The sequence below is a fragment of the Pristiophorus japonicus genome, chromosome 1, assembly GCF_044704955.1.
Source record: "Pristiophorus japonicus isolate sPriJap1 chromosome 1, sPriJap1.hap1, whole genome shotgun sequence".
Taxonomy (NCBI): Eukaryota; Metazoa; Chordata; class Chondrichthyes; family Pristiophoridae; genus Pristiophorus; species Pristiophorus japonicus.
In genome coordinates, this window is record NC_091977.1 from 217,715,921 (window position 1) to 217,741,083 (window position 25,163).

A 25,163-nucleotide genomic window follows, 5' to 3' on the forward strand; every position below is an offset into this window, starting at 1 on the left:
ACTCGGGACAGGCGGGTTTGGAGTGAGCCTTCTGTGACTCGTTTAAGGCTCTGTTTGATTGTTTGTATTGCCTGCTCTGCCTGCCCATTGGAGGCTGGTTTAAACGGGGCCGAGATGACATGTTTGATCCCATTGCGGGTCATGAATTCTTTAAATTTGGCACTGGTGAAACATGGCCCATTGTCACTGACCAGTATGTCAGGCAGGCTGTGGGTGGCAAACATGGCCCTCAGGCTTTCAATGGTGGTGGTGGCGGTGCGTCCCGACATTATTTCACATTCAATCCATTTTGAAAAAGCATCCACCACCACCAGGAACAGGTTACCGAGAAACGGGCCCACATAGTCGACATGGATCCTCGACCATGGTCTGGAGGGCCAGGGCCACAAACTTAGTGGTGCCTCTCTGGGCGCGTTGCTCAACTGAGCACATACGCTGCATTGCCGTACAAAGGATTCTAAGTCAGAGTCAATACTGGGCCACCACACGTGGGATCTGGCTATCGCTTTCATCATTACTATACCCAGGTGTGTGCTGTGGAGATCCGAGATGAATGTCTCCCTGCCCTTTTTTGGTAGCACTATGTGGTTACCCCACAACAGGCAGTCTGCCTGAATGGGCAGCTCGTCCTTTCACCGCTAGAACGGCTTGATTAGCTCTTGCATTTCAACGGGGATGCTGGCCCAGCTCCCATGCAGTACACAGTTTTTTTTATTAGGGACAGCAGAGGATCTTGGCTGGTCCAAGTCCTAATCGGCGGGCCGTGACAGGTGATTTATCATTTTCAAATGCTTTCATGACCATCAACAAGTTTGCAGGCTGCGCCATTTGCACCCCCGTGGTGGGCAATGGTAGCCGACTGAGAGCATCCGCACAGTTCTCGGTGCCTGGCCTGTGGCAGATGGTATAGTTATACGCTGATAGCGCGAGTGCCTACCTTTGTATGCGGGTTGAGGCATTAGTATTTATCCCCTTGTTTTCAGCGAACAGGGATGTGAGGGGCTTGTGATCGGTTTCCAGCTCAAATTTGAGGCCAAACAGGTACTGATGCATTTTCTTTACCCCGAATACACACGCTAATGCCTCTTTCTCAATCATGCTGTAGGCCCTCTCAGCCTTAGACAAGCTCCTGGAAGTATAGGCGACAGGTTGCAACTTCCCCGCAATGTTGGCTTGTTGTAATACACCCAACTCCATATGATGACGCGTCACATGCTAGCACAAGTCTTTTACACGGGTTATACAATACAAGCAGCTTGTTGGAGCATAAAATGTTTCTGGCTTTCTCAAAAGCAATTACTTGTTTTTTTTCCCCATACCCAGTTCTCACCTTTGCGCAATCACACATGTCGGGGCTCTAAGAGGGTGCTTAACCCCGGTAGGAAGTTAACAAAACAGTTGAGTCCCAGGAACAACTGCAGCTCCATGACGTTCTGTGGCCTGAGCGTGTTTCTGATAGCCTCTGTCTTGGCGTCTGTGGCGAATGCCATCCGCCACAATCTTTCTCCCCAAAAACTCCCCTTCTATTGCCATGAAGACGCATTTCGACCTCCTCAGCTGCAGCACTACGCGATCCAGTCACTGGAGGACCTCCTCCAGGTTTTGCAGCTGCTCGGCGGTGTCCTGACCCGTGACCAATATGTCATCCTGAAAGACCACCGTGTGTGGTACAGACTTGAGTAGGCTCTCTATGTTTCTCTGGAAGATCGCTGCAACTGACCGAATTCCAAACGGGCATCTGTTGTAGATGAACAGTCCCTTGTGTATGTTGATGCAGGTGAGGCCCTTCGAAGACTCCTCCAGCTCCCGCGTCATGTAGGCCGAAGTCAGGTCGAGCTTGGTGAACGTCTTGCCTCCTGCCAGCATCGCAAATAGGTCGTCTGCCTGAGGTAGCGGGTATTAGTCCTGTAGCGAGAAACGATTAATAGTTACTTTATAATCGCCGCAAATCCTGACCGTGCCATCACTTTGGAGTACTGGAACAATCGGGCTGGCCCACTCACTGAATTCCACTGGGGAGATGTTGCCCTCACGTTGCAGCCTGTCCAGCTTGATTTCCACTCTCTCCCTCATCATGTGAGGTACCGCTTGCGCCTTGTGGTGAATGGGTTGTGGCTCTGGGACCAAGTGGATCCGCACCTTCGCCCTGGAAAAGTTTCCAATGCCTGGCTCAAAAAGGGAAGGAAATTTGTTCAGAACCTGGGTACATGAGGCCTCATCGACATGTGATAATGCTCAGATGTCATCCCAGGTCCAGCGGAATTTGCCCAGCCAGCTCCTTCCAAGCAGTGTGGGGCCATCGCCCAGAACAATCCAGAGTGGCAGTTCGTGCACCGTGCCCTCGTAGGTGAACTTGACCATGGCATTGCCCAGAACAGTGATGAGCTCTTTGGTGTACATCCTCAGTTTCATGTGGATGGGGCTCAGGGCTGGTCTGAGTGCCTTGTTGCACCACAGTCTCTCAAACATCTTTTTACTCATGATGGATTGGCTAGTGCCAGTGTCCAGTTCCATGGCTACAGGTAAGCCATTCAATTTTACATTTAGCATTATAGGTGGACATTTTGTCGACAATGTGTGCACCCCATGTACTTCAGCATCTGTCTCCTCACTCTCAGGCCGAAAATTGCTTTGATCCACCATGGACCGATCTTCCTCTGCCACGTGGTGGTTAGCAGGTTTTACAGAGCTTGCAGCTCGTTTACAAGCTCGTTGGCGGTGCCCCATTGTTCCACAGCTCTTGCAAACATGTCCTTTGAAGTGGCATGAATAGGCTGAATGGAAGCCTCCACAATGCCAACAAGGTATGAATTGCCTTGCATTCATCCTTTGTTGTGGACTCTGAGTCATCTGGGTCACCTGAGGCCTGCTAGCAGTTGCAGACTCGTAGTTTCTGCCCTGTACATTTCTGCTCGCAAACACAGTTCCAGTTAATTTATGAACATTGCTAGCACTTGTGTGCTGAGATTTGTTTGGTGTTATCACTGGTGGACATAAACGCCTGTGCTATCGCAATGGCCTTACTGAGGGTCGGTGTCTCTACAGTCAAAAGTTTTCGTAGGATGGTCTCGTGGCCAATGCCCAGTACAAAAAAGTCTCTAAGCATTTGCTCCAGGTAGCCATCAAACTCACATTGTCTTGCAAGTCGCTTTAGCTCGGCAATGTAGCTCGCCATTTCCTGACCTTCAGATCGTTGGCACGTGTAGAACCGATACCTCGCCATCAGCACGCTCTCCCTCAGGTTAAGATGCTCCCGAACCAGTGTACACAGCTCCTCATACGACTTATGTGTGGGTTTCACCAGAGCCTGAGGATTCTTCATGAGGCTGTAGGTCGGTGCCCCGCAGACTGTGAGGAGGACCGCTCTCCTTTTTGCAGCGCTTCCTTCTCCGTCCAGCTCGTTGGCTACAATGTACTGGTCTAGCCATTCGACATAGGCTTCCCAGTCCTCACCCTCCGAGAACTTCTCCAGGATGCCCACAATTTGCTGCATCTTTGCGTTGGATTCATATTCTCGTCGCCAGTTATTGTGTTCCTAACACAGATGAGGCTGCACACAGGGAGGTTAAAGTAACAGTGACCTCAATCTTTAATAAGACACTCCAGAGTGAGGAACAGGTCTTGGGGGCCAGCTCATATACAGTGCTCCCAAGGAATGCTGGGATCCCTTGGGACTTCAGAGGATGCGCTCCCTGGTGGCGGAACATAGGAGTGCATGCTTTACGGATGCACAACATCACTTTCCCCCCCCTGCCAAAGTCAAAGTGAAAACTATTTACAAGGTGAGACAGTCGGGAGCCTTTCTTTCCCTTGTGGACCGCCTCGGTACAAATGTCTGTTCTGGTGTGTTCAGATTCAGATACACAACACTTACGTTCCCTTAAAATAGCAAAGCAATTACATACCTACTGGTTTAACATTTGTGCCCTATATTTGCACAGCTCAATTTCAAAGCATGTGACATTTTCCGATTTGAATTACATGTTGCGTTTTTTTTAACTTTTTAAAAACTTTACAAATTGACCTTTTAATAGCAATTTAGCTATTCAAATACAATCTACAATCTTTAACCATTTGTAAGTTTAAAAAAACGAAACGCTATTTGTGGTCTCTTTCTTCTGTTGGAGCTGTTTTATTTCCATCTCAATTGAAGGATTATGTTCACCATGTGACATGTTGAAGTAATACACGTCAGGGAGAAGTGTTGCGAATTCAGCTGTTACTGGGGCGGATTCCTTGGATACCCGCACGGATTTATAACCAACACAGACCGCACGAAGTAAGGTTTATACCGACTACAATCAACATCATGAAGAGGAAATGCATTTGCGAGCTTTGCACCTGTGGGTATGTAAAAAGTGCAAACACTTAGCACAGAAATTGTAGGTCACCTAATATTCAGTTCACAGAAATATTCTCCTTGGGGCTGTCTCTGTCGATTGAGCTGTTGCTAAAATTAGACACGTAATATATAATAACGATTTTAAAGTTGCCTCATTCAGTTAATACAAAAATAAAATGGTGCAACATTGTGCACCTCAATCGGAGTATTTGCTGACAAAATAACCTGCAGATTAGCTATTGATGCAGAGCATTAAGCTGCCATATAACGCACGTTTAGCTGTTGGATTTTGCCATGAGGATTATTTAAATAAACCGGGTGCCTCACATTTTAAATATATAAGTTGAAGAGAATATGTAAAAATTCACATTCCGCAAACTATGAACGTTACAATCATTTGAAAATGTAGGGAGGATGGTACCAATGACTCAAATGTAAATACAATCTCAAAAGTAACAAGTCTAGTTAACCAGTTTGAGTAATGTAAAAATGTTCATGTTCTTAGTGACCGGTAAAACTGTGATGCAAAGGGGAATTGGCCTATAATGCACACGGCGTAACCATAGAAACGCTTGCCTATTAGCAGCTGCTGAGTTTCTATATTTCAATACACGGACCTGTGCTGACTCACTGAGATCCAGAGCAGTATCATTCTCAAACATCATGAAATTGACCCAAATAAACTGCCAGCATATGTTTCATTATTTAAACAAATCTCCCCCCTGGTAACTGGCAGGCACACTCCATACTCTGATTAACCATTTGCAGTGGTAATGTCAGCAACCATACCCTCCACACTGGAACAAAAGTACATTGCTAAAACGTGTGCTAGTTCGTTTTTTTTAACTATCAGAACTATAACAGGAGTCATATAAAAATATATTGCATAGAGTCATTCATATCTGGTTATGTGCTACTGGTTACAGAATTATTTGAAAAGGGGAAACAAATATTAAAGTTGTTGAAAATGTTTATTTTGTGAGGACGCTATAACAAAGTGCTGAACTTCCTGTGCAATATTTTACAAATACTAGTACTATGTTATAAGGATTTTTTTCAAAACAAAATATAATCCGTTTTCTCTATCCAAGTTCCCTAGCTGCAAGAATTTTTTTTTCGTTCCTGGGATGGCGAAGTGATGTTTGTAATTGTGGGCTTCTATATGACTGGTGGCTAGCAAGTATGCAGTAGCAGTGATATTCTCTGAATTTTCATTTCTCTATTTGAGGCATTCCCTGTCCTTTATGCTCCCTGATGTTGATGCTCACTGAAATTGATAAAGAAAGGGAAAATAGAATATAAGAGTAAACTAGCGAGAGACATAAAAACAGATGGCCAAAGCTTCTATAGGTATGTAAAATGGAAAAGATTAGTGAAAATAAAAGTGGGTCCCTTACAGACTGAGACAGGAGAAAGTATAATGGGGAATAAGGAAATGACAGAGAAACCAAACAAATACTTTGTGTCTGTTGTCACAGAAGAAGACACAAAAAACCTCCCGGAAATAGTGGCGAACCAAGGGTCTAGCGAGAATGAGGAACTGAAAGAAATTAGTATTAGTAAAAGAATAGTACTGGAGAAATTAATGGGACTGAAAGCCGATAAATCCCCTGGAACTGATGGACTACATCTAGAGTTTTGAAAGAGGTGGCGATAGAGATAGTGGATGCAATGGTTGTCGTCTTCCAAAATTCCATAGATTCTAGAACGGTTCCTGTAGATTGGAAGGAAGTTAATGTAACCCCACTTTTAAGAAAGGAGGGAGAGAGAAAACGGGGAATGACATCAGTCGGAGGGAAAATGCTAGCATCTATTATTAAGGATGTGGTGACAGGGCACTTAGAAAATAATAGGATTCGGTAGAGTCAACACGGATTTATGAAGTGGAAATAATGCTTGAAAAATCTGCTGTTTGAGTTTTTTGAGGTTGTAAATAGTAGAATAGATAAGAGAGAACAAGTGGATGTAGTGAATTTGGATTTTCAGGCATTCTATAAGATGCCACACAAGAGGTTATTAAACAAAATTAAGGCTCATTCGATTGGGGGGTAATATACTTGCAAGAATTGAGGATTGGTTAACAGACAGAAAACAGAGAGTATGAATAAACAGGTCATTTTCGGGTTGGCAGGCTGTAACTAGTGGGTTGCCTCAAGGATCAGTGCTTGGGCCCGAGCTATTCATAATCTATATCAATGATTTGGATGAGGGGACCAAATGTAATATATCCAAGTTTGCTGATGATACAAAGCTAGGTGGGAATGTAAGTTGTGAGGAGGCTGCAAAGAAGCTTTAAGGGGATATAGACAGGCTAAGGGAATGGGCAAGAACATGGCAAATGAAATATAATGTGGAGAAATATGAAGTTATCCACTTTGGTAGGAAAAATAGAAAAGCAGAGTATTTTTAAAATGGTGAGATATTGGGAAATGTTGGTGTTTAGAGGGACTTGGGTATCCTTGTACATGAATCTCTGAAAGTTAACATGCAGGTACAGCAACCAATCAGGAAAGCAAATGGTATGTTAGCTTTTATTACAAAGGGATTGGAGTACAAGAGTCTTACTACAATTATACAGGGTTTTGGTGAGATCACATCTGGAGTACTGTGTACAATTCTGGTCTCCTTACCTAAGGAAGGATATACTTGCCTTAGAGTAGGTGCCATAGAGGGAATGCAGCAAATGTTTACCAGACTGATTCCTGGGATAGGGGGATTGTCCGATGAGGAAAGATTGAGTATACTAGATCCATCTTCTCTGGAGTTTAGAAGAATGAGAGGTGATCTCATTGAAACATACAAAATTCTTTCAGGGCTTGACAGGGTAGATGCAGGGAGGATATTTCCTCTGGCTGAGGAGTCTAGAACCAGGGGTCACAGTCTCAGAATAAAGGGTCAGCCATTTAGAACTGAGATAAGGAGAAACTTCTTCACTTAGAGGGTAATGAATCTTTGGAATTTTCTACCTTAGAGTGCTATGGAGGCTCAGTCTTTGAGTATATTCAAGACAGAGATCGATTTTTGAATATTAAGGAAATCAAGGGATATGGGGACAGTGCAGAAAAGTGGAGTTGAGGTAGCAGATCAGCCATGATCTTATTGAATGGCGGAGCAGGCTCAAGGGGCTGAATGGCCTACTCCTGCTCCTAATTCTGATCTTATGTTGGCACAACAGAAAATAGTCATTAATTTTATGGAGTATTATAGTCTCAAATGGCACTTTGACATTGGACTCACGCAGATTAAAACTTCAAAAAAAATTAAATTGATTGATAGATGAGGTGTTCATAAATGTCAACCTTTTCATAGTTCTCAAGCTGAGGGGAAGTGGAATTGCAGTATTATTGTTGTAAAATCATAGAATTATACAGCACAGAAGGAGGCCATTTGGCCCATCGTGTCTGTGCTGGCTCTTTGGTAGAGCTATCCAATTAATCCCACTCCCCTGCTCTTTCCTCAAAGTCCTGAAAATTTTCTCCCTTCAAGTATTTATTCACTTCCACCATCCTATCAGGCAGTGTATTCCAGATCATCATAACTTGTTGCGTATTTTTTTCCTCATATCGTCTGGTTCTTTTGCCAATTATCTTAAATCTGTGCCCTCTGGTTGCTGACCCTTCTGCCACTGGAAACAATTTCTCATTATTTACTATATCAAAACCCTTCATAATTTAAACGCCTCCATCAAATCTCCCCTTAACCTTATCTGCTCTAAGGAGAACAACCCCGGTTTTTCCAGTCTCTCCTCATAACTGAAGTTACTCATCTCTGGTACCGTTCCAGTAAAGCTTCTCTAAACCTTCTTTAAGTCCTTGACATCCTTCTCAAAGTGTGGTGCTTAATACTCCAGCTGGGGCCTAACCAGTGTTTTATAAAGGCTTAGCATAACTTTCTTGCTTTTGTACTTTATGCCTCCTTATTTGTAAAGCCAAATATCCCATATGCCTTTTTAACAGCTTTCTCAACTTGTCCTGCAACCTTCAAAGATACTATGATCTCAAAATGTTGACCAAAGTATGTCAAAAGTAACCAGTTCAATTATCCAGTTGGAGTAAAGTCAGCGTAAGAATTGGGGTGTTGTCTCCATTGGCTCGGGAGGGGGAAATCAGCTATCGAATGGCCTTTGCTAGAAAGTCGGTAGTTGGACTGTGACTTCACTGGAACCTCTATTTGTGCATCATTTTAGTTCCTGTTTAACACTTATTTATATTTAGAAATAAATAGTTGTATTTATATAGTGCCTTATCAGGTAATAATTAATCACTTTTTGGAATGCACTGACTCTTGTACAGAGAAATGTAGCCGACATTCTGTGCCACTGATGTCCTACAAACACCAAACAATGGCCAGTTCATCTTTTTATGGTAGTAGTACTTGAGAAGAAGTATTAGCTATGGCTTTGGGAATGCTCCCTATTCTTCAAATATTGTGTGGAATCTTAAATGTTTATTAGAACAGGCTGACAGGACATCTAGGGATGGGCGATTAAATGCAGGCCTTGCTAGCCAACATATCAGACAAGGTATTGGCCTCATTGTGTAGCTACTCTGTTCTCCTGGCAAAACAAACATTAAAAGTTTGATTGACAAATGGAACAATGGAAGATAGAATTAAAAAAATATGGAGGTTAGCGGTGGGGGTCAAGGCCACTGTAAAAGTAACCTCAAAATAAATCATCTGTCATAGTTTAAGTATTGGCTTTTATGTAGGTGAATAGGCAGTATTTAGTAGGTTAGAATTGAAGGGATTTTAAAAGTCTAAAATGAAATGGGATGGAACATTATATAAATTAAGTAAGACCTTAAATTACAATTGAATGGGTAAAAGTACCAAGGATTCTATTAAGATGATATTCCGACTGAAAGCTACAGTTTAGACTCTGAGGGATAGATTCTCATTTCTAAGAAATAGCATTAGCAGAAGTTCTAGATTACCGACATGGAAATTGTTCTAATTATCATGTCTATCTTCACGATTAGAGATACCGAGATCTGACCACTCGAAACAAATCAGCTCAATTGACATTTTGGCATTTTCCCCTTGGTATCTGAGCTGAGAAGATAAGTTTTAGGGTAGAAAACAAGCTAATTTTGGTTGTAATTTTGCACCTCTGTTTGTTTGGTATAACATACCTAGTGCAAATATGTGAAACACAAGTAGGGTAAGCTATACATGGACTTCAAAGTTCTAAAAGCAGCTTATGATAAAGTTGATAGGAAATTATGCTGGAAACTGTCATATATGTATACTCTGTTTATATACTATGCTGGTACCACTAGAGGGTGCAACTGTGGGAGGCCCAGGCAGGAGCTGCATAAAAGGCTGGTCACCACGCAGTGAAGGCACTCTGCAGTTACAATAAAGAGATTGTCGCAGTAGTTCAAGCACAGCACTAGGCCTTGTGGAGTTATTCTACAGATAAGTAGAAACATATTAACTGGCGACGAGTATAGATCACGGACTTACACGCAGAGAGTGCTGCCGTTGGTAGTTTAGAAAAGTTTACAGAGGGTGAAGCCTTTACTTGGGTATCGCTTTTACACACACCGCCGCACCGAGGTCCAGGATTTAGTGGAATATGTCGCCGACCTACGAAGGCTCGCAGAACTGTGCGAATTTGGCGAACTCCTCAACAATGTGTTGCGGGACGTTTTCGCGATGGGACGGGACGTGACGTGGACCATCATCTTAAGCCAGGCATTCACGACCTCAACGTTGGGATTCTCCCAGAATCAAAACTCACTGGAAAGTAATGTGCAGAAAATAACTGTTGATCAAAGAATTAGTCCGACTCAGAGTCTGCCAAGGGGTGTAAATGTGAATCGTTTAACATGCTGGCGTTGTGGGGGTAACAGCCTGTGTTGATTCAGACACTGTGTGCAAAGGCTGCGGCCAGAAGGGCCACCCACAGCGAATGTGCAGAAGAACTGCGACTCAAAACATGGCAGAGGAGTTGGCAGGAGGTTTCCGATCCTGCAAGGATCATAAAGTACAAGCTAGAGAGGCGACTCAGCCCGAGGAAGACTACCAAAAGTCTCCCCATGATGATGAAAGTCAAGATAAATGGCATTCCTGTTTCCATGGAGTTGGACACGGGGGCGAGTCAGTCACTTATGAGCCAGAAGGCATTTGAGAGGCTGTGGGGCAACAAAGAACAAAGACCCAAGCTGAGCCCGATTCAGACAAAGCTGCGCACTTACACCAAGGAACTGATCGGCAGTGCGAACATAAAAGTATCCTATGATGGAGAGATACACGAATTGCCTCTGTGGGTTGTACCAGGCGACGGGCCAACGCTGCTTGGCAGAAGCTGGATGGGGACGATTCGGTGGAACTGTGAAGACGTCAGAGCACCATCTTCAGTGGACGCTGATTCCTGTGCTCAAGTGCTGAGCATGTTCCCATCCTTATTTGAACAAGGCATCGGCAACTTCATAGGCGCCAAAGTGCAGATCCATTTGGTCCCCGAGGCACGGCCTGTTCATCACGAGGTTCGAGCAGTCCCTTACATGATGAGGGAGAAAGTGGAGATCGAATTGGAATTCAACGCGAGGGAATCCTATCACCAGTCGAATTCAACAAGTGGGCCAGCCCGATTGTTCCGGTACTAAAGAGCGATGGCACGGTCAGAATCTACAGCGACTACAAGGTAACGATCAACCAAGTTTCATTACAGGACCAGTACCTGCTACCCAAAGCTGATGATCTCTTTGCGACATTAGCAGGGAGAAAGGCATTCACCAAGCTGGATCTAACCTACGCTTACATGACGCAGGAGCCAGCTGAGTCATCGAAAAAATTAACATGCATTAACACACACAAGGGACTGTTTTTGTATCACAGGTGCCCGTTCGGGATCCGCTCAGCTGCAGCCATCTTCCAAAGGAACATGGAGAGTCTGTTGAAATCAGTTCCACGCACCATTGTATTTCAGAATGACATCCTAATCACTGGTCGCAACACCACCGAACATCTGCGCAACCTGCAAGAGGTTTTAAGTCGACTAAATAGAGTCGGACTCCAGCTGAAACGATCCAAGTGTGCCTTCCTGGCGCCAGAGGTAGAATTCCTGGGGAGGAAGATTGCTGCAGACGTCATCAGGCCCATGGATTCGAAGACAGAGGCCATCAAGAATGCACCCAGACCACGAAATGTAACGGAGCTGCGCTCATTCCTGGGACTCCTCAACTATTGTGGTAACTTTCTTCCAGGGTTGAGCACCTTGCTCGAACCATTGCACAAGTTGCTACACAAGGGAGACGACTGGGTTTGGCATCAAAATCAAGAGGCCACCTTCAAAAAGGCCAGAAACTTGCTGTGTTTGAACAAGTTGCTTGTATTGTATGACCCAGGTAAATGTCTAGTTTTAGCATGTGACTCGTCGTTATGCTGTCAGGTGTGTTTTACAGCAAGCAAATGTAGCGGGCAAACTCCAACCGGTTGCATATGTGTCTAGAAGTCTATCCAAGGCCGAAAGAGCCTACAGTATGGTCGAGAAGGAGACTTTGGCCTGTGTCTATGGGGTAAAAAAAATGCACCAGTATTTGTTCGGACTCAGATTCGAGCTTGAAACCGGCCACAATTCCTAATCTCACTGTTTTCGGAAAGCAAAGGCATAAACACCAATGCTTCGTCGCGAATCCAAAGATGGGCACTAACACCGTCGGCCTACGATTATACGATCCGCCACAGGCCAGGCACTGAGAACTGCGCCGATACCCTCAGCCGGCTACCATTGCCCACCACCGGGGTGGAAATGGCGCAGCCCGCAGACCTGTGCCTGGTCATGGACGTCTTCAAAAGTGAAGCATCACCCGTAACGGCCTGCCAGATCAGGACCTGGACCAACCAGGACCCTGTGTTATCTCTTGTAAAAAGTTGCGTCCTCAATGGGGGCTGGTCAACGGTCCCAAGAAAAATGCAAGACGAGATAAAGCCATTTCCCCGTCGTAAAGACGAAATGTCCATCCAATCAGATTGCCTGTTATGGGGCAACCGTGTCGTCCTGCCAGAAAAAGGCAGGGCAACCTTCATACACGACCTACACAGTGCCCACCCAGGCATAGTCATGATAAAGGCTATCGCCAGGTCCCCCATCTGGTGGCACAGCATTGACTCGGACTTACACTGGTGCACGCACAACTCCAACACTTGCTCACAATTGAGCAATGTCCCCAGGGAGGCTCCACTTAGTCTGTGGTCCTGGCTCTCAAAACCATGGTCCAGGATCCACGTAGATTATGCAGGCCCCTTTCCAGGAAAAATGTTCTTCGTTGTAGTGGACACCTACTATAAGTGGATCGAATGTGTAATAATGGCATCCAGCGTATCCACCACCACCATTGAAAACCTCAGGGCCATGTTCGCCAACCATGGCTTGCCCGACATTCTGGTCAGCGACAATGGTCCGTGTTTCACTAGCTCGGAATTCAATGAATTCATGACCTGCAATAGCATGAAGCATGTCAGGTCTGCCCCATTTCAAGCCCGCATCCAACAGCACGCGGAACGGGCAGTCCAAACCATAAAGCAGAGCATGAAATGCGTCACGGAAGGCTCCTTACAAACCCGCCTATCCTGGGTGTTGATCAATTACAGAACACGACCCCACTCGCTTACCGGGGTCCCCCCTGCAGATTTACTAATGAAACGTGCACTCAAAACCAGGCTCTCCTTAGTCCACCCTGACAACGATCAGGTGAAAACCAGGCGTTATCGGCAAAACATGTACCATGATCACGCAGCTGTATCACGCGACATCACTGTAAACGACCCGGTGTTTGTGCTGAATCACGGTCATGGCCCCAAATGGGTCGCTGGCACTGTTTTAGCCAAGGAGGGGAATAGAGTGTTTGTTGTCAAACTGCTTAACGGACAAATATGCAGAAAGCATTTGGACCAGACCAAATTGCAATTTACAGGAACTGCCGGGAGAGGACCTTACCTTCAGCGATCCACCTGCATACACCTAATCAGCAACAGACCTAGCTACCAACCACGAGGATGATCCCACCATCTCCAACAGTCCAGTCAGATCAACAACGCTGCAAGACAGCAGTGGCCCGACCAACTCACTCATGCCAGAAGTGACACTCAGACAATCAACCAGGGAGCACAGAGTTCCGGATCGCCTCAACCTGTAACTAACTCGCATCAAAGACTTTGGGGGGGAATGTTGTCATATATGTATATTCTGTGTACATACTATGCTGGTATCACTACTGTTCAGCCACCAAAGAACTCACTTCAGGAGTGGAAGCAAGTCTTACTCGATTCTGAGGGACTGCCAATGATGCTGATGATGACCACTAGAGGGTGCAACTGTGGGAGGCCCAGGCAGGAGCTATATAAAAGGCTGGTCACCACACGGTGAAGGCACTCTGCAGTTACAATAAAGAGACTAAGTTCACAGCAGTTCAAGCACAGCACTAGGCCTCGTGAAGTTATTCTACAGATAAATAGAGACATATTAGAAACCATAATTTATGACTGGACAGGGTATTGATATAGTTAATCTCCTTACAAAGACACATGAGGAAACAACAATCGCGGTTAAAGTTGACAAAAATAGACATATTGATGGCATTCAGGACACTATCTGGATAAAACGGGTTGACCGCTGGCTGTGTACGCTGAACACGTCTTTCAGCAATGAATCTGGCTATAATCTGCAGATTCAATCTGTTGTATGACAGAAACATAGAAATTAGGTGCAGGAGTGGGCCATGCGGCCTCTCGAGCCTGCACTGCCATTCAATAAGATCATGGCTGATCATTCAACCTCAGTACCCCTTTCCTGCTTTCTCTCCATACCCCTTGATCGCTTTGGCCGTAAGGGCCATATCTAACTCCTTTTTAAATATATCGAACGAATTGGCCTCAACAACTTTCTGTGGTAGAGAATTCCACAGGTTAACCACTCTCTGAGTGAAGAAGTTTCTCCTCATCTCGGTCCTAAATGGCTTACCCCTTATTCTTAGACTGTGACCCCTGGTTCTGGAACTCCCCAGCAACGACAACCTTCTTCCTGCCTCTAACCTTTCTAATCCCGTCAAAATTTTATATGTTTCTATGCGATCCCCTCTCATTCTTCTAAACTCCAGTGGATACAAGCCCAGTTGATCCAGTCTCTCCTCATATGTCAGTCCTGCCATCCTGGGAACCAATCTGGTGAACCTTCGCTGTACTCCCTTAATAGCAAGAACGTCCTTCCTCAGATTAGGAGACCAAAACTGAACACAATATTCCAGGTGTGACCTCACCAAGGCTCTGTACAACTGCAGTAAGACCTCTCTGCTCCTATACTCAAATCCTCGAGCTATGAAGGCCAACATGCCATTTGCCGCCTTCACCACCTGCTGTATCTGCATGCCAAACTTCAATGACTGACGTACCATGACACCCAAGTCTCGTTGCACCTCCCCTTTTCCTAATCTGTCACCATTCAGCTAATATTCTGCCTTCCTGTTTTTGCCACCAAAATGGATAACCTCACATTTATTTACATTATACTACATCTGCCATGAATTTGCCCACCCACCTAACCTGTCCAAGTCACCCTGCAGCCTCTTAGCATCCTCCTCACAGCTCACACTGCCACCCAGCTTAGTGTCATCTGCAAACTTGGAGATATTACATTCAATTCCTTCATCTAAATCATTAACGTATATTGTAATTAGCTGGGGTCAAAGCCCTGAACCTTGCGGTACCCCACTAGTCACTGCCTGCCATTCTGAAAAGGACCCGTTAATTCCTATTCTTTGCTTCCTGTCTGCCAACCAATTCTCTATCCACGTCAATACATTACCCCTAATACCATGTGCTTTAATTTTGCACACTAATCTCTTATGTGGGACCGTGTCAAAAGTCTTTTGAAAGTCCAAATACACCACATCCACTGGTTCTCCCTTGTCCACTCTATTAGTTACAACTTCACAAAATTCTAGAATACTTGTCAAGCATGATTTCCCTTTCATAAATCCATGCTGATTTGGACTGATCCTGTCACTGCTTTGCAAATGCGCTGCTATTTCATCTTTAATAATTGATTCCAACATTTTCCCCACCACTGATGTCAGGCTAACCGGTCTATAATTCCCTGTTTTCTCTCTCCCTCCTTTTTTAAAAAGTGGTGTTACATTAGCTACCCTCCAATCCATAGGAACTGATCCAGAGTCAATAGAATGTTGGAAAATGACCACCAATGCATCCACTATTTCCCGGGCCACTTCCTTAAGTACTGTGGGATGCAGCCTATTAGGCCCTGGGGATTTATCCGCCTTCAGTCCCATCAATTTCCCTAACACAATTTCCTGCCTAATAAGGATTTCCTTCAGTTCCTCTTTTTCATTAGACCCTCGAACCCCTAGTATTTCCGGAAGGTTATTTGTGTCTTCCTTAGTGAAGACAGATCCAAAGTATTTGTTCAATTGGTCTGCCATTTCTTTGTTCCCTATTATAAATTCACCTGATTCTGACTGCATAGGACCTACGTTGGTCTTCGCTAATCTTTTTCTCTTCCTATATCTATAGAAGCTTTTGCAGTCAGTTTTTATGTTCCCTGCAAGCTTCCCCTCATACTCTATTTTCCCCCTCCTAATTTGACCCTTTGTTCTGCTCTGCTGAATTCTAAATTTCTCCCAGTCCTCAAGTTTGCTGCTTTTTCTGGTCAATTTATATACCTCTTCCTTTGATTTAACACTATCTCTAATTTCCCTTGTTAGCCACAGTTGAGCTACCTTCCCCATTTTATTTTTACTCCAGACAGGGATGTACAATTGTTGAAGTTCATCCATGTAATCTATAAATGTCTGCCATTGCCTATCCACTGTCAACCCTTTAAGTATCATTTGCCAGTCTATCCTAGCCAATTCACATCTCATACCATCGAAGTTACCTTCCCTTAAGTTCAGGACCCTAGTCTCTGAATTAACACTGTCACTCTCCATCCTAATAAAGAATTCTACCATATTATGGTCACTCTTCCCCAGGGGGCCTCGCACAACAAGATTGCTAATTAGTCCTCTCTCAACACCCAATCTAGGATGGCCAGCTCTCTAGTTGGTTCCTCAACATATTGGTCTAGAAAGCCATCCCTAATACACCCCAGGAAATCCTCCTCCACCACATTGCTACCAGCTTGGTTAGCCCAATCTATATGTAGATTAAAGTCGCCCATGATAACTGCTGTACCTTTATTGCATGCATCCCTAATTTCTTTTTGCACCATGCAAAGTTAAGAAGGGAGTGTAATGGATTCTGAATAGGGAGGAGATGAAAATTGTGAGATATTATAGGGCACTGTGCCACTTCGTTAAGGAGAAGGAAATTGCTCAGGATTCACATTCCCGATTGCTGTACAGTGATCCCTGCGGGAAATGTGTGTGTGTGTAGATAACTCGTGAGGACAGGATGGCGCTCAGCTATGATCTGGCTTGCAGTCCACTTGGCAACACACTGTTGTGGCTGACACGGGAGCTGTAGACACTACGGGCCCAAGTTTCCACATGATTTGCGCCTGATTTTTAGGAGCAACTGGTGGAGAACAGACTATCTTTTGAATCGCAATTCTCCACATTTTTTTTTCTGCAGTTCTAGTCAGTTAGAACAGTTCCACTTTGGAACAGAATTTTTTCTTCAAAAGGGGGCATGTCCGGCCACTGACGCCTGATTTGAAAGTTTCCACAGTGAAAACGTACTCCAAACTAACTTAGAATGGAGCAAGTGAAGATTTTTGTAGAACTGAAAAAACCTGTTCTACACATTAAAAAATCAGGCGCAGGTTACAAATTAGGCGTCCAGAACGAGGTGGGGGGGAGGGAAGGGAAGTCATTAAATTCTACAATAAATCCTTAGTTATACTTATACAAATATTATACAAATAAATCCAACCTGAATAAAAATTTATAAGCAAAGAAAAGATTAAATAAACCATGTTCCTACCTGTGTGAAAGTTCTTTGGGCAGGCCTTTAGGAAGTGGTTTGCCATCGGGACCGAAGGCTGAACGGGCCGGGCCCGAAATTTCAGGCAGGGCCCGTCCCCAGCACCAGAGGTAGGTGGCGTTGGGTCGGGTCGGGGAGAGAGGTTCGGGTCGGCGGCGGGAGGGAGGGAGAGAGGGAGGAGGGAGGAGGGGGGAGAGAGGGAGAGAGGGAGGAGGGGGGAGAGAGGGAGAGAGGGAGGGGGGAGAAAGGAAAGGAGAGGGAGGGGGGGAAGGAGGGAGAGGGAGGAGGGAGAGGGAGGGGGAAGGAGGTCGGTCAGGTCGGGGAGGGAGGTCAGGTCGGATCCAGTGCGGGGGCGGGAGTAGAGTCGGGTGGGAGCGGCAGTGGCAGACGGGTCGAGTCGAGTCGGGTCCGGTCGGGGGGGGGAAGCAGGAGCGACAGACGGGTCGGGTCGGGTCCGGGGGGGGGAAGCAGGAGCGGCAGCGACAGGCGGGTCCGGTCCGGGCGGGGAAACAGGAGCGGGAGTCGGCAGGAAGCAGGAGCTGGCCGTGGGAGGAGTCTTATTCACGCAGTCCCAGTGAGGCCATTCAGCCAGGGCTAGGGACTGCGTGCTTCGGGCCCCTCCCACACAGTTTCGGGTGCCTGGAGCTACTGCACTTGTGTGCCCACTGTAGCGCGCATGTGCAGAGATCCCGGCACTGTTTTCAGCGCAGGGACCTGGCTCCGCCCCCCCTACAGCTCCTGCTGCGCCGCGCCGAGGGCCAGAGGACCTGCAGGGAGGTGGAGAATACGGAGGGTTTTTTTAGGCGCACTTTGTGGCGTGACAAACGGGCGCCCAGCTCGGAGGGGCGCCCTTGTTTTATTGTGTGGAAACTTGGGCCCTACGTCTTGAAGAAGGAGGGAGAATTGCCCCTTAAATAATCATGTACTGTTGAGGTGTAAACCTGCATATAATATAAAGGGGGGAATTTTAAACCCCCCACCGGAGGAGCAGAACAAAGTTGGGGATGGGGTAGGGGATGTGGGTTAAATATGTGAGAAATGGGGAACCCACCACGAACGCCACAACGGTTTAACTGGAGAGGATTGGGAGAGTAACCTGCTCTTGAGAGGCGGGTCAGTAATTGGAATAAAGTGCAACATCCCCACCAACACCTGGGAATCCCTGGCCAAAGACCGCCCTAAGTGGAGGAAGAGCATCCGGGAGGGCGCTGAGCACCTTGAGTCTCATTGCCGAGAGCATGCAGAAACCAAGCGGAAGGAGCATGCGGCAAACCAGGCTCCCCACCCACACTTTCCTTCAACCACTGTCTGCCCCACCTGTTACAGAGACTGTAATTCCCGCATTGGACTGTACAGCCACCTGAGAACTCATTTTTAGAGTAGAAGCAAGTTTTACTCAATTTCGAGGGACTGCCTATGATGTTGATATGTTAATGAGGCTGCCTGGCTCAGAGTTTAGCAGCACTGTAGATTTAACAGCAGTGTACATTTAATTGTTTCTTTGCCTCCCATGGTCTCCCTCTGTGATCTGAGTTCCACCCCAGCGATTTCTCGCTCCCTTTCTCCTCTCTGGTCCCTGGCTGCGACCTCCTACCACAGGCTTTCCTATCCAGCTGCTTACCAGCCTCAATGTGACCAACTGCCGGACGGGAAACAGAGAAAAACAAATTCTATTGAGTTCCTGCCAGTAAATTCAACTGCACTCCATGTGTCCTGTATTTCCAGGTTTCCTATCCGCTAAAAATATCCCCTGCTCCCTAACTGCCTCCCCTGAAATATCGGGGCCAAAGAGTCGCATTAAAAATAGATTGTTCATCTCGCAAATGGGAACTGATAGAGGGAAGCTTCCAAAATTGGTTGCAGTTTGTAGACAGATAAAAAGGATTCTTAAATTATATATGAGCACCATTGTTGACTCCAAAATCGCAGCAGCACTGACTTGTATTAATTTACAATGAATATAAATGTTACCATGTTCAGAGAAGGTATTTAATAAATGAAGTCTGCCATCATAGTTACCTCAAAGGTGGAAAAGAGCACTTTGCCAAACCAGTATATATAGACTAAAACTATATTTATTTTCAAAGAAAAGAGTTTCCAGAAGCATACAAGTTGGAATGATAAAAGTTCAGTTCAATAATTAACCAAAGCTGAGATGACCATTTAAAAAGAGGCTGGCTGTAGTTCTTGCAGTCCCCTGAGCAAGTTTTTAGATGCACACAGACTGAAATAGTATATTGCCTCCCTCAATTTGGGTACAATTTTCCCCAAGCCCGTTTTCTGGCATATTGCCAGAGTTCCGCCCGTTTTTCTAGGCAGAAATATTTTGCCAAAGTTTCCCTGATGTATAATTCAAATTTGGCGCCGCACAGCATGTCCAGTCGCCTCAGGGTGGGTGGAGCCTACTGTCTGTGGCAAAAAACAAAGCTGCACCTCCCGCGCATGCACGGGGGAAAAAAGTGACATTTTTGACATCGTTCCAATGGACGCACATGCTCAGTACAGCTCAGATTTGGCAGTCAGCCATTTTTAAAGAGCCAGTTGTGTGTGTGAGGAGGAGTGCTGTGTGCGAGCATTGGAAAAATCACAGCTGGAGCAACACAAGGTGCAACGCGGTGCAAGGACCAAGAATTTCTTACAGGAAGAAGTGGAGGCTCTAGTTACTGTGATTGAGAACAGATGGCAGGAGCTGGACACCAGCAGAGGTCACATAAAAGATCCACCCAAAGAAATGAAGAAATGCTGGAATCAAATTACAGAAGATTACTGCGCAATGGTGACCACCACGTGATCTGGAGGCCAGTGTAAAAAGAAGTGTCAGGACCTTGGTCAAGTAGTTAGTGTAAGTAATATTTTCATTTATTCAATGCAATTGTAATTGTAAATGTGAGCAGCTGTGTATGTCCCACCCAGCAGAAAGACACCCTCTCTAAAAAGTTGCATTTTCATCTTTGCAGAGGAAGGTGGCACATAATAAAAGGGAAAGAACTCGAACAGGAGGAGGCCCTGCAAATCTGCACCCACTGACACCCTTGGAAGAGAGAGTCGCTGCTGGAAAAAAGCTATCAGTACTACACAAACTGGGCCCGCACTCGAGGGAGAGGTTAACTCCTGCAAATTCATTGTGGCCCTTCAAATCAATCTGCTGCCTGGCCTGCGCTGTGTGAGCCTACTCATGCCACCCATCCTACCCCCTCCTCTGCTGCTAACCATTTGACTGTTCTGTTATATTTTGTAGAATTTGAGGCCAACCCTGACAATGCAGAAGTTGTTTCAGACACGGACGAGCCTGAAGAGAAAAACATCTTCCAATCCATCCATGGGGGTGAGGGGGAGGGAGAGGGGATGGAGCTGGATGTAGCTCCCACTGTTGTACTGATTTTGGAGGAGGTGCTGCTATTGGAGGTGACAGCCCTTTCCGTGACTAGTGGTTTGAGTGCTAGTGGGACATTCCATGGTTTCACATCTTCCGAGGTTGCAGGTCCCAGTGGTGGTGGGGTGCAAGGCACACCCGTGGGGAGGAGGGGAAGGAGAGCACGACCGCGCTCTCCTGAGGTGCCGGATCTAACAGATGTGGTTCAGATGATGTCATTGAGTGCGGAGAGCATTGGCCTTACCCGATCACTCCTGGACACCATCAGTGGGGTGAGTGATGAGGTAGCGGGACTGTCGGGAAAAGTAACAGCAATGACACGAGAAATGGGAATGATATCCGGGACTGTCAGTGAGGGAATAGTGGCCATAAGGGAGGGAATGTCAGAGGTACTGCAAACCACTTTACTGCCCATGAGAGAGGGAATGTTGCAGATCGTTGAGACACTGTCAGGGCGCATGAGGGACGGCATGTTGGAGTTAGCTGCTGCAATAAGGGAACACGCCCAGACCCCGCATCCATTGACAGAATCAACTGTCACTCCCACTCCAATCCCCACACCAGCCTCTGAAGAGCCCAAAGCCGGGCCCTCCAACATGCCGCCTGAGCCCTTCAGCATGCCGCCTGAAGCTGAGGCCCCCCACCCTCAAGAGGTGCGCAGTACCCAAGATGTTAGAAAGAATAAGCTTGGTACCAAGCCCAGAAACACTGTGCCCCTGCCTGCGGGCAGGTGTGGTGGAGAGTCCAAGACCGAGCGCAGCAGGAGGCCTTAGAATAAGGGGGGTGAGAGATGGGTGCAGCCTTTCTTTGCTGCTGCTGTTGTTGTTGTTGTTGTTATTATTGTTACTGTTGTAACTTCTCAAATTAAACGTTTTTTGTAACCTATATAAATTTACAAGTTTATAAGTGATAAAGTTTTTAAGTGATCTTAAAGAGTGATATTAAAGTAAAGTTTGATACAAGAATAATTTTATTTAAGTTAAGTACATTGTAAACTTTTGAATAAAATATATTTTACATTAAAACTGAATCATGTTCCATTAACACAACACAACATTACGGAAGAGCTCCACACAGTAAACATGTCCATGTGGAATAGTTGTCGCTGAGCCCTCAGGCATCAGTAAAGTGCTCACGGATGAGCTGCTGGCGCAAGGCTCGAGCAATCGTTAAAGGGGCACGATGACCCGCCCTTCTTCGCCGTGTGCTCCGGCCTCAGGCTCTTGCATGGCTTCCTCATCCTCGTCATCATCCTCCTCCTCCTCCTCCTCCTGCTCGTCACCTGCATCTTCCACATCATTATCATCAGCCACTCTCACCGCAGGTGGGTCTTCCACGACCAGGTACTGCTGCCTCATGATGGCTAAGTTATGCAGCATGCAGCACACAACAGTGAACTGACCGACAATCTCAGGGGAGTACAGCAAGTAGCCTCCGGACTGGTCCAGGCATCGGAAATGCTGTTTCAATATGCCAAAGGTCCTCTCTATGATGCTGTGCGTCGTAATGTGCGACATGTTGTATTGACGGTCAGCTTCTGTCCGGGTTATGCGTAGGTGTGTCATGAGCCAGGTGGCGAGGCCATACCCTTTGCCTCCCAGTAGCCAGCTCTGCCCTTCTGGCTACTGCTGAAATATGGCAGATAAATCCCCTGGACCTGATGGCTTCCATCCTAGTGTATTAAGAGAAGTAGCGGCTGGGATTGTGGATGCATTGGTTGTAATTTACCAAAATTCCCTGGATTCTGGGGAGGTCCCAGCAGATTGGAAAACTGCAAATGTAACACCCCTATTTAAAAAAGGAGGCAGACAAAAAGCAGGAAACTATATATCAGTTAGCCTAACATCTGTGGTTGGGAAAATGTTGGTGTTGTGTATGAATAAAGAGTCTGACCAGATACTGTGAAGTAAAGTGTGACCTTAGTCTTTTATTGCAGGTCTCCAGAGTGCCTCTACAGCCTGTGAGGCCTTCTTAAGTACAGGTGCTCCCAAGGGGTTGTGGGATCCCTTGGGACTCCAGGGGATGAGCCCTCTGGTGGTTATACAAGGTATTTACAGGTTTACATATATAACAAGACTCCGCCCCCGCCCCCACGCACCAAAGTCAATAGTGCAGCTATTTACAAGGTGAGTCGATCTGGGGTCTTTCTTTCCCTGGTTGATCGTCTCGGTGAAAATGCTGGTTTTGGTGAATCATTTGTTCGGCCCTCGCTGGGTTGTGTGCAGCTGGCCTTGCTGGGCTGCCTGGTGTGGTGAGTCGTGATGGGTTCTGCTTCGTGGTCAACTGCTGTGTCGGGTGCCACTGGTGTGTGTGTTGGGGGGTCAAAGAAGGTAGGGTCCAATGTGGGTTGCTCTGGATAGTCCATGAATCTGAGTTTGGTTTGGTCCAAGTGTTTCTGGTAGATGAGTCCTTTTGAAAGTTTGACCCGAAAGACTCTGCTCCCCTCTTTGGCCACACAAGTGCCAGGAAGCCACTTGGGACCTTGTCCATGGTTCAACACACATACAGATCATTGATAGCGCAAATATGTCATGCAAAATTGCAATCATGATATGTACTTTATTGAAGCCGCCTGCTCTCTACCTGTTCATGTAGATCAGGGTGGACTAGCAAGAGCCTTGTCTAAAGTGCCCTTTTCATGAGCAGTTCTATTCCCCTTACAATTGAATCCCCTATCACTATTGCTCTCCCACTCTTTTTCCTGCCCTCCCAATCATCTCCCTCTGAAAATTTCTCCAGGATGCCCACTTTTCTCTGTATTGTTGGGTTCCTCATTTGCATCTCGTCACCAGTTGTTGTGTATGAATAAAGAGTCTGACCAGATACTGTGAGCTCAAAGTAAAGTGTGACCATAGTCTTTTACTGCAGGTCTCCAGAGTGCCTCTCCAGCCTGTGAGGCCTCCTTAAGTACAGATGCTCCCAAGGGATTGTGGGATCCCTTGGGACTCCAGGGGATGAGCCCTCTGGTGGTTATACAGGTATTTACAGGTTTACATATATAACAGTTGGAGTTAATTATTAAAGAAACAGTAGCAGGACATTTGGAAAAGCAAAATTTGGTCAGGCAGAATCAGCATGGATTTATGAAGGGGAAGCCATGTTTGACAAATTTGCTGGAATTCTTTGAGGATGTAACGAACAGGGTGGATTAAGGGGAACCAGTGGATATGGTGTATTTGGACTTCCAGAAGCCATTTGACAAGGTGCCACATAAAAGGTTACTGCACAAGATAAAAGTTCACGGGGTTGTGGGTAATATATTAGCATGGATAGAGGATTGGCTAACGAACAGAAAACAGAGAGTCAGGATAAATCGTTCATTCTCGGGTTGGCAACCAGTAATTAGTGGGGTGCCGCAGGGATCATTGCTGGGAGTATAATGTTGGAAAGTGTAAGGCCACGCACTTTGGCAGAAAAAAATCAAAGAGCAAGTTATTATTTAAATGGAGAAAGATTGCAAAGTGCTGCAGTACAGAGGGATCTGGGGGTACTTGTGCATGAAACACAAAAGGATAGTATGCAGGTACAGCAAGTGATCAGGAAGGCCAATGGAATCTTGGCCTTTATTGCAAAGGGGATGGAGTATAAAAGCAGGGAAGTCTTGCTACAGCTATACAGTGTATTGGTGAGGCCACACCTGGAATACTGCGTGCAGTTTTGGTTTCCATATTTACGAAAGAAACATAGAAACATAGAAAATAGGTGCAGGAGTAGGCCATTCGGCCCTTCGAGCCTGCACCGCCATTTAATGAGTTCATGGTTGAACATGCAACTTCAGTACCCCATTCCTGCTTTCTCACCATACCCCTTAATCCCCCTAGTAGTCAGGATACACTTGCTTTGGAGGCAGTTCAGAGAAGGTTCACAAGGTTGATTCCGGAGATGAGGGGGTTGACTTATGAGGAAAGGTTGAGTAGGTTGGGCCTCTACTCATTGGAATTCAGAAGAATGAGAGGTGATCTTATCGAAACGTATAAGATTATGAAGGGGCTTGACAAGGTGGATGCAGAGAGGATGTTTCCAATGATGGGAATGAATAGAACTAGAGGGCATGATCTTAAAATAAGGGGCCGCCCATTTAAAACAGATGAGGAGAAATTTCTTCCCTCAGAGGGTTGTAAATCTGTGGAATTCGCTGCCTCAGAGAGCTGTGGAAGCTGGGACATTGAATAAATTTAAGACAGAAATAGACAGTTTCCTAAACGATAAGGGGTTATGAGGACCGGGCAGGGAAGTGGAGCTGAGTCCATGATTAGATCAGCCATTATCTTATTGAATGGTGGAGCAGGCTCAAAGGGCCGTATGGCCTACTCCTGTACCTATTTCTTATGTTCTTATGTTTTTATAATGCTGTCGCATAGGATGAACACATCATGGGTGCTGCCAGGGTATCTTGCATCGACTGACACGATAGGATGCATGTCGTCACACACAAGCTGCACATTAATGGAGTGGAAGCCTTTTCTGTTCCTGTACATCTCGGAATCCTCCAGAGGTGCTCGCAAG

The 25,163-nt window shown here is 46.0% G+C and overlaps 1 protein-coding gene across 1 annotated transcript in view; it reads left to right on the forward strand.

The window, feature by feature from the left end:
* The first annotated feature begins 4,267 nt into the window (after positions 1–4,267).
* LOC139268390 (stabilizer of axonemal microtubules 2-like) overlaps positions 4,268–25,163 on the forward strand; it is a 164,075-nt gene continuing 143,179 nt past the window's right edge. The window contains exon 1 of the mRNA XM_070886479.1: positions 4,268–4,347. Coding sequence (XP_070742580.1) covers positions 4,310–4,347 — 38 coding nt within the window. The 5' untranslated portion in view covers positions 4,268–4,309. The remainder of the gene's footprint in view (positions 4,348–25,163) is intronic.